The sequence below is a fragment of the Azolla caroliniana genome, unplaced genomic scaffold, assembly GCF_043228905.1.
Source record: "Azolla caroliniana isolate FFs.n. ecotype wild unplaced genomic scaffold, voAzoCaro1.0.p SCAF_1, whole genome shotgun sequence".
Taxonomy (NCBI): Eukaryota; Viridiplantae; Streptophyta; class Polypodiopsida; order Salviniales; family Salviniaceae; genus Azolla; species Azolla caroliniana.
Genome location: NW_028230436.1, coordinates 25,234,556 through 25,244,567, shown reverse-complemented (window position 1 = coordinate 25,244,567; position 10,012 = coordinate 25,234,556). Strand labels below are relative to the sequence as shown.

Here is a 10,012-nt window from a genome sequence, read left to right as displayed (position 1 = left end):
GTAGCTTCAATTAATATTTTCATCACAGGTATAATTGTTGAGTTTGCATTTTAACTTGCGTTGAGACTTTGTGAAAAATATTGAATTTTAACTTTTTAAAAAAAAAAACTTTTTCCACCCTTTGGGATGCTTAGATTTGTGAACATTTCCAATGTTTGCGTGGAGTGTTTTCATTGCAAGAATTACCAATTTTGATTTCTAGAAAAATATCGGATGGGACAACATCTCTTTGAATTTGTCAATTTAGGGTCATCATTGGTTCAGATTTGGTTTGTGTTGGGTATAACTTATGTTCTTTCTTAGTGCCCAATGTCACACCCCAACACATTTACACACACATGCATGTGATTAATGATATGGTCCAATGTTGCAACTTGCGGCCATAGTCCATTGAATAAGCACACTAAAGGTATCCTGCCACCGCTTCTAACTCTTCTTGTATTTGTGGAAAATGTGCCAATTTCATTATGAAGCTGTGCAGAACTAGCAATCCACTAGATTTCAAACCAAATTTATGATTGCCATCGACGTCTTTGTATCGTAGATGTTGTGTGATTTTATTTATTTACGAGCAAAATGTTTTAAATGTAAAATATTGATATGGGTGGAAATTATGAATGTTGACTTGGTCCAAAGGCTTCATATGATGTGGATGACAATATGTACACTCATCGTTGATTAGATTTCAAACTTTCTTATGATGAGAAATGAATGGCATTGTGCTAACTAAAACGTAAATATTATTTTATTGATATGGTTTGAATGTTTTGGTGTCAATTTGTGAATGGATTAACAACACTTGCAAATGCATTAGCAAAGGACTCCATATTAATGCCACATTTAATTGGAGCTAACAAAAATGATCCCTAACAAAGACTTGACATCATATGCGAAATATCACTTCAAGACAAATCCTTTCCTACTAGACATTGACCATCCGACATCGTGATGAGAAAACATTCCTGCATCTAGAAAAAGTGAAGAGAGTTTTACGTATCATCTAAACCAAGTGCATTGCTTACGTGCACAATGACTGCAATTTTGTTTTCCTTTCTCGAACCCTTGAAACCTTGACAACAAAAATGAAGAAAAATGACTCAAGAAACATAACCATGTGAGGAATTACATAGAAATGGACAATATACCCATCCGCATAATTTTGTATGGCAATTTGTAGTACAATTTTGTGTTGACAAAATATGTTGAAGATTGAAGCATGTTGATTCCAAGCACTTTGGCCTTTGGTACAACGAATGGAATTTTGTTTTGGATAGGGACGCACAAGTTACAAAATTTATATGAGAAAATAAAGAGCATGTAGTTCATGGTTTATTTGAGTGACAAAAAGTAAAGGTATGAGAATAGCATGAAAATGCATACATATATGTGTGATTCAAACATGTAAGAGTAATTATAGCGACAAAGTAGAAACAAACAAGTAGTGTATGTGTGTAAGGGGTGAGTGACAAAGTAGAAACAAGCAAGTAGTGTATGTATGTAAAGGGTGAGTTTCAATAAATCCAACGTAAGGATGAAAATAATTAGAACTACAATCTAGACGCTTTGGTGTCTTCAATCAACCAAATGTTTGCATGCCACAATATCATGAAGGTTGTGCCTAACATGAAAGATACCCAACATCGTACCTTACATTGTGGACTTTTGTGTGTTTTAGACCTCTTACTATTCGCTAGTATCATTATAGATCAAGAGGGTTTTTCATGATCTAGATGCTTACTGCCTTCGCTTGGCTTTTCCAAAGAGACAACACTATTTTTATCCCATAAAAGAGTTGTTGAAAACTATATAATGAGCAAGAGAGCTCATTGTGGGGTCTCATATATTGAAGAATCAAGCACCTAGGCTTTGCCAATAATCAAAATATTAGGGGTAGTGAATCATGTGGGTGCAATTTGGGAGATCCACGACCAAGGTGACATTGCTAATATCATAGACTCGCCATGCCGAAACATGGATATCCTCCCAAGCTCTTGCTTATCTTAATCTATCTCACCCCATGTAAAGGGGTTTATTATTTGTAAAACTCATGGGATTTTGATACAATTTCCCTAAACTCATTACAAATTACAAGAACCTTAACCACCTTATTGGTTTAATTTAAATTATCTTTCTAGAGTTTATCTGCTTCAGAAACATTTCTACATTGTATGCTTGATGCAATTATGAATAATAAGGGACTGTTGTGGTACACTTGCAAGCGAAAAATGGTAAGAACTCATTTCACTTCACCCAAGGAGTTTTAGGTTTCCTAATTGGTAATTCAAGGAGGTGGGATTCAAACCCATGCATCTGAGTGATCAACATTCTACTATCGACCTACTCTTGTGAGGGTTTTGTCGAGGCTTTTTATGTGAAATTTTGAGAATCGAAAGTGACCCAAAAAATTTCTACGTTCCTAAATTAAACATAGGTACCTGAAATCATCCCCAAGTTCCATTTCAAGACGCCATCCCTATGAGGGTCTTATTGGAATTTTTTATGCGAAATTGTGAGCACTCGAAATGAATTTATCCCTAATTGGCCTTAGCTAAGGTCAATTTAGCCCTTAGAGTGAAGGGAGCTCCCTAGAGAAAACAAGCATCATACTACTCGTCAAGGGTCAACAAAGAGGGAAGCCGGGCATGCGAAGGACCTACTCCCCATCAACGCAAAAACTTACCGTCAACATACAAACATGAACACAAACACACATAAAAACAAATAATTACACACACATACACACAATGTAATATTATGTTCATATGTTCTCATGCCTGCAAAAACTCGAATATAAGCACATCAAGAACACTTCAACATTTATACATACATATGCAATATTCAATACAAACATGTGCACATTATACACATTTGCAAGTGCAATTGCATTCGAACGTATCCACAAGCTCACACACTTACAACTTCACATCCACATTTATAACAAATACACACGAGTATTTGCATACTCGCATGGCAATTTAACACACTTACACAGTTCGATAGACATAATTGTTGAAGACAAGCACATTTTCCTGCACAACGAAAGCGTGTTTACAAGTGAACTCAATCTAAAGATGTACAAAGGAAAGCCAACTAAGCTTCTAACTCCTCCAACTCTGCATTGACGACGACATATTCCTTCCCCATGTCCCAATTGGTCCCACTCGACAATTCACAAATATACGTGCATTTTTGCTACAACATTAGAGCTACCTAGTGTTGTGTGCAAATAAAATATGTCAACACTTGTTTAAAGGCATCAACGTCCTTGTATGCATTAGAAGAGGGGATGTAGAGTAGAGTCACACTTTACATAGCATACACTATATTATCATGATATGTTTAAACTTTAGACAAACGACAAGTCAACTCTATAGGTTCTAAGAGCAATTGTTCCACGCAAATAGTTGTTTCTACATGTGCCATGAAGAAAGAAATAATATTATAAAACAATGAGGATTCTCTTAATATAACGTGCTTGAGTTTAAGATTCATGTGGTGTCAATTTACGATGCGTGGACCATGAATTTTTTTCTAGCCTTGGCCATCAAACAAGAAAATGTATTCCCCACATTTCTTGTAACCTTTGATTTTATCTAAAGAGTCGTAGTGCTTGTTGGCTAAAATAACTAGGTTCTTCATGTGAACATATTCATAAGAAATACAAGTGTGTATTACTTGCAAGTGCATAAACTCTTAAATGAGGAACTATGTACCTGATTTGAAATTCTCCCATCAAATCATTGTACTCCAAGAAACCCATAATGCACGGCTTTAAAAATGTATATGTATTTCATGTTGATGTGAGTACAAAGGTAGCTAGCACAAAGGTGTGCACTCTGAACTACTTTTAAGAGATTTGTGATGTGTGAGTATTTTTAATTCAAGTTTTTAAAGGTTCGTTTTTTCCCAATAGCTCGGTGTTTCTGCCATTACTTTAATTAGATAAATTGGCACCACTAGCAAGTTCTACGCATTGTCAAAGACGAGCTTTTTGACAAGGATATGCAAAAGCAATTAAACAAATCACCGAAAACGAATTCTGAAGTAGCAAAATACAAAGGGTAGATTTTTTTAATGACACATGGGCATTTATGATTGGATTTTAGGCAAGCAAAAGTAAACATTTGGGGACAAAATCTTCAATCCATAATGAATATGTTTCGTATAGGATCAAAATTTCAATGACGTTGAAATGCCTTCCTTTTATATGGGCCAATGTTTGTTTAAGGGTTTATTCCGATAAATCAATATGTCTCCTTTTCTATCTTCCCTTCTTGATTTCCTTGCACATGTGCTTCTCAAAAGTAGGTAGAACCTCATGTTGTTTCTCTAACCTTTTATCGTTCCTCCAATAAAGAAAAGAATACTAACACTAACCACTTGTGGTTCATGATTCACCGAACATGTGCTCACCAAGGTAGGTACAGACTATTGCAACAATCACCCTTTGTTTGTTCCTCCGTCTTTATTGTTCATCCATTAAAGAAAAGAATAAGATGGACGCTCATTGGATGAATATATGGTTGGTTTGAAGAGGTATACAAACCATGTGCCTATGCATGCACACATCCATTACGGAAACCTTGGGTTGACAAGCACATTTAATTCAATCGAAGAACTTTGTCTATTCTTTGCCAAGATTTAATATACAGATAGAAAACAAAAGCTCAACTGAAAGGCCGATATGTTGCATCCACGTCCTTCAGTACTTTGAGAAGGCATGTCGGTTGTCGACATGTTTATTGAGGTCTCTTTTAAAAGCCCTAACATCACCACATTAGGAGATGTGTGTGGCTTTCATCATTCAAGGAACTCAAACTTTTTTTGAGAAAGTTCTCTTTAACTATTTAAATGGAGAAATGCTAAAAAAACCCTTCACGTGGGGGGTTGGGTGATATGAAAAGTACTTGGCCTTCATCTTTGTTAACGTTTCCACCCTCTCTTGACACATAACCAACCGTGATAAATTTAACTACTTTCCCCCCTTTTTTTGACATGAGGACACACCTTTATATTTCCAAAACTTGTGACCATAAGGTTAAGGATAATTTTGTTATGGATAGTTGAATATGAAGGGTATTTCGGGAATGTTCCCTTTTCCCATATGTGTGTTATAAGTAATGTGTTTCAAACAAAAAGGGATAAAATGCTATCACGATTACATCAAAGTGTGCATAACAAAAATATACTCATCTAGACATTGATATTACATAAACACTTGTCTATGTTCACGCTAATTTTGGATTGTAGATGTATATTGCTAACATGCATGTATGCATCCGACTAGCTTGTTGTATATATCAATTTGTCCACCCTTTATATGCCAAAGGCTTTCTTCACATCATCCATGAGACTTCATGGCAGATTGACCAGTTTCCATGCTAGGTATTGATATCATTTAAGCTCCAACTACGTCATATGAAATTGGTTTTGAATTCCCCATTACATGAAGAGGACAACCAATAATTTTAAGTATAAGTGTAATTACTCAGAGAACTTATGAATATCATGTTTGTTTTCGAAAACTTGACCATATGATGCATCATTGTCTTTGTTGTGGAATGACCGATAGAAAGTGTGAGTTAATTCTCCACAAAAATTGTGTGTTGGTCATGAATATAATATGAAGATGGAGGATTCAAATTTCAAGAGTTGTAAAGTTAATATGGAAGGTACAACTAAACATCTACATATTGGAATTACACATGATTGTTTCCTGATACCTGAGCACCATTTTTAAAATATTTCCCATCTAGAATTATACTCTATTTTTTGAGAGTTTAACCAATTTGAGGAGAATATTTTCACATTGTACTTGCCCATGGTTCTCACATTTGATGAAGAACCAATTAAAAGTAGTCACCCTTACACTTCAAGGAGCCTATGCAACGAAAAGAACTTTGTTCATAGAATAAAGTTTAAATAGAGCGAACAAGATTTCATCTAGAGAGGAATCAACAATTTAAAAGGCATCATTTTTCGGAAGACATCTAAACTCATGCAATAATAAACCACAAAATCTAAGCTTCGCTTTACACGTGGGTGACTCAATCAACCGATTTATTGGATGATGAGGTGTTGAAATTTACGTTCTTGGACAATAACATTGTATGATCGACAAAACAAATTCAAAAGACACCCGATGACACAAAATGGAGCTTCCAAGAATGCCACTAGCATTTTATTAAGAAATTCATATCATACATGTAATGAAAAAATCCATGACTATACTTGTGACGAAGAGGTTGATTGTGTGTATGTTTGTCTCTCATTTTTTATATTTGTATGGGTGACCCTTATAGACACGATAATGTACACAACGTTTTGAGTAATGAAGTATATATACTATTGTGGAGCTTCAACAAGGCTCCATGAGGTGGTAATGTAACCATGTAATAATGTTAGAGAATTGTGGAGATAGGACCTTCCATCGTATATGTGTAGAGTAATATGGGTCGACATGGCAAACATTTATATTTCTTGGAGCCAATTGCCTGCATTAATGAAGGTGAGTCGCAAGAATGGCACAGCCTCAACATCGGAAAGCTCATGAGACCACCTCACACGTCGAGCAGTGTTTGAACCCGGACCGGTACACTTGTACTGCCCATAAAACACGGTCCTGTGGGGGGAATAATGTATTATGCAACAACTTTTTTACCAATCATTAGCAATACATATATTTACTTACACGATACACCCTTTCATATGGATTACACACAAAACACACCCTTGATTTATTTGCGCTACGCACATGGGGCAGATCAAGCGTCCAAGGTCAATACATTACACTAACAAGTGTGGAAAGGGTAATGAGTGTCATGAACTATGCCCAAGGTCAATACATTACCCTAGCTCGGATGGAGTGAAGTTACCCGAATGTTGCATATATATATGGGGTGGGATATAATGTTTGAAAGAATATGTGGGGCTTACCGGCGGCGTGAGGGTTGGCCCCAGTCGTCCCATCCGTCAGGGACAACGATGTCGCTCATGTATGTGGAGATGAAGACGACACGAGAGTAGGCGCCCCAAGCACGTCCTAGGTACACCTCCCCTGTCCCCATGATCCGACACCCCACGAACACAAACCCTCCCCCGTCCTGTGGATCCTTCCTGTTCTGTGCGGTTATAGATCCGGACAGGTAGCCCGACTCCGCGGTCACTACAAGCTCACACCCCTACAACAGACACACACACACACACACACATCCATCCATTCAATGCCCAATGTATGTATACACTACTATTTGCCCACCAAGTTTCCCCTCCTTGGCTAGACTTCCTGCCTACAGACATTTAACACCATGAGGTTTTATCATGCTTGTGAAGCAGGAAGGCGAGGCTTCACGTTTACATGCCTAGGTTTCTCGCCCGCTTGGGTATCAGCAAAATGTGTTGACAAAAATATAGCCCGTGGACATTATATACCTTATAGAGGGATTGCCAGTAGGCGAGGCTTCACGTTTACATGCCTAGGTTTCTCGCCCGCTTGGGTATCGGCAAAATGTGTCGACAAAAATATAGCCCTTGGTCATTATATACCTTATAGAGGGATTGCCCGTGGCCGAAGATGAAATCTATGGCTCCTTGGATGTAGCAATTCTTGAAGTAATGTCGGCCTTCATAGTCGAAGAGCGTGTCCTGTGATCCGTAAAACCCGCACTCGTAGAATGCCATCTTGTCTCCGTTTAGGAGGACGGCTACGGCTTGCCCTCCATAAGCCCCCGGGGCCGGAGGCGGTGCCGAATTCTGCACATTAACAACCCCAATCCTCACTATTTCATGCATCATTGTTTTAGTAACAACATGTTCATGTGATTCAACAACTTGGGACACATACATACATGAAATCATCATCATCTTTTGTAATGAGCTATGACTATGCACATGTTTTGTATTTGTATTTGTTTGCTAACACCTTTTTTTTTTCTTAAACTTATTCACATTTCATGAATAACCTACGTACCCTGAAACCGATGCCCTTTGCTATGAAGTTTGGCGAATTCGCAGTGAATGTCGCACTATTTGCAGTCCCGAATGTGCTCGCTCTGTCGCCCCAACTTATAATCGTAGCCATCCTTCCGGCCCCTTGGAATGTAATATAGGGCTTGTCGAAAGGTATTGTGACTTTCTCACTGGAAAAAAAGACCACAAAAATGGTGCCATTAATCTTTGTAATTAGTAGAAATTTTAACAGTCTGACGACGAGGATTCAGTTGGACATCATTAAGTTAACCCAATCAATTCCCAAGATATCCAATGATCATGTCAAGCCAAGCTGCTATGGCATGATGGCATGGATCTATTTAAACCATAATTTAAGTAGTTGCCTTGAAAATTATTAGGAAAACAAACTCACTTGTAGACTCCAGCATTGATCTGAATGACGACCCATTGCCGATTGTTACCTGGAACAGCATCTACTGCAGCTTGAATTGATTGGAATTGGCCTTTACCTTGCTTATCGACAATTATATATTTCGATGCATATGCCAATTCACGAAATGTGGGTAACAACTTAGGGGCTAACAATTCCTCCTTGTGGCGGTGGTGCCGCGTAGTGCTGGTATTTAACTTTGAAATCTCTTCGATATTGATCAATCCTCTGCAATTCACGACCGACGGGAAGAAGAACAAGAATGTGAATATAGAGGCCGAGATTAAGGCGCAATAATCAATATAAGATCCCATTTGATGAAAAAAATGAGGAGAATTGACAAAGGATGTTGTTTAATTATATGTAGCATGTATTGTTCATCATGATTAAAGGATTGATTACTGTACAAGATTGAATGGAATGAGAAAGATGTGAAGGTTGTGCTTTTCTATGCGACCTTGAAGAGGATTGGAAACTTGCAAGAATGTTATGGTAAAGAGTAGGGACAAAAGACATAAAAAAGGAGCTTTTCTCTAGTCTAGAGTTCTCGTGTTTAGGCACATTGGCATTATACAAGAATGCATTTTCCCATGGCACCATTTATCGGCGCAATTTTCTTCTCTCAATTGCATTAAATTTCATCTCTACTTTTGTGGGTCCATCACGTTTTTGCAAGAGATCTCCGACTAATCCACCATGTTCCTAGGATAGTTGATTAGTCGGACCTGACATTAGGAGCTTATGTACGTGTGGCCGAGAATACATAGGCACATGTTTGTCCCACCATAGATCCACTACACATACTAAGTCTAGTGCTTGCTTGCTTGATTACAAGTTATCATATTGGAAACCATAACAACTTTGTATATTATTAGGTTCTTCCATTGGAATAAATATACATAAAGGGGAGAACCCATCACGCCACCTTTTTTACATCATCCATGTGATCTACTTGTGTCTCCTTCTGTGGTTCATGTCACATGGTCTTCGTGTCTTTTATATACATACTTAAAAGAGTCTTAAACCCAACATATATGCATCTATGAATACCTCCAAACATTTATTTAAGGCACCTTCCACATGCACTAATTAGAAGTATAATGTACCATGCAAGTACCGCAGAGCACTTTTCAACCATATCTTCTTCTTTCTTCTGAAGAAACCGACGCACTTGAATGCTCAAGAGGGGGAACTACTATATATCTTTAGTACTGTATAACCCAAATTACATAATCTGCACCTTGGGTAATGCCTACATTGACTTTGGATAGTTTCATGAATTGACTAGTTAGTTAATTTCCAATTACAAGGTTGTTGCCATTACATCATGGAATTGGTTATTGTTCACCCTAACTTGGTTTTACCTTGTAGACATAATCAATCATGAGGAGTTAGGGGCTCCCTTAGTAAATTATCAACCGTAAAGAGTGCATCACTAGAGAATACATAGTAGACCACGAGATATGGATATCTTTATAATTTTCTATTTAGCTATTTTGTTGATGAGCGTTCACGTCATTAAAATTTCCAAGATTAAAACTCCATAAAGTAGTGGAAAGTTCTTGTGTGTCAAGGGGTTATTACTCAAAATAATGTCATTTGCTTTAGTCCAATGACAATACTATTCACTCG

The 10,012-nt window shown here is 37.5% G+C and overlaps 1 protein-coding gene across 1 annotated transcript; it reads right to left on the bottom strand.

The window, feature by feature from the left end:
• Window positions 1–6,155: 6,155 nt before the first annotated feature.
• LOC147869245 (putative pectinesterase 53) lies at window positions 6,156–9,082 on the bottom strand. Its single transcript, XM_087327718.1, has 5 exons — window positions 8,363–9,082; window positions 7,970–8,138; window positions 7,546–7,752; window positions 6,937–7,181; window positions 6,156–6,622 (listed from the first exon to the last, which is right to left on the bottom strand). Exons 1-5 carry the CDS (start codon window positions 8,692–8,694, stop codon window positions 6,472–6,474), a joined length of 1,104 nt encoding a protein of 367 aa, XP_087183844.1. The 5' UTR covers window positions 8,695–9,082; the 3' UTR covers window positions 6,156–6,471.
• Window positions 9,083–10,012: the final 930 nt, after the last annotated feature.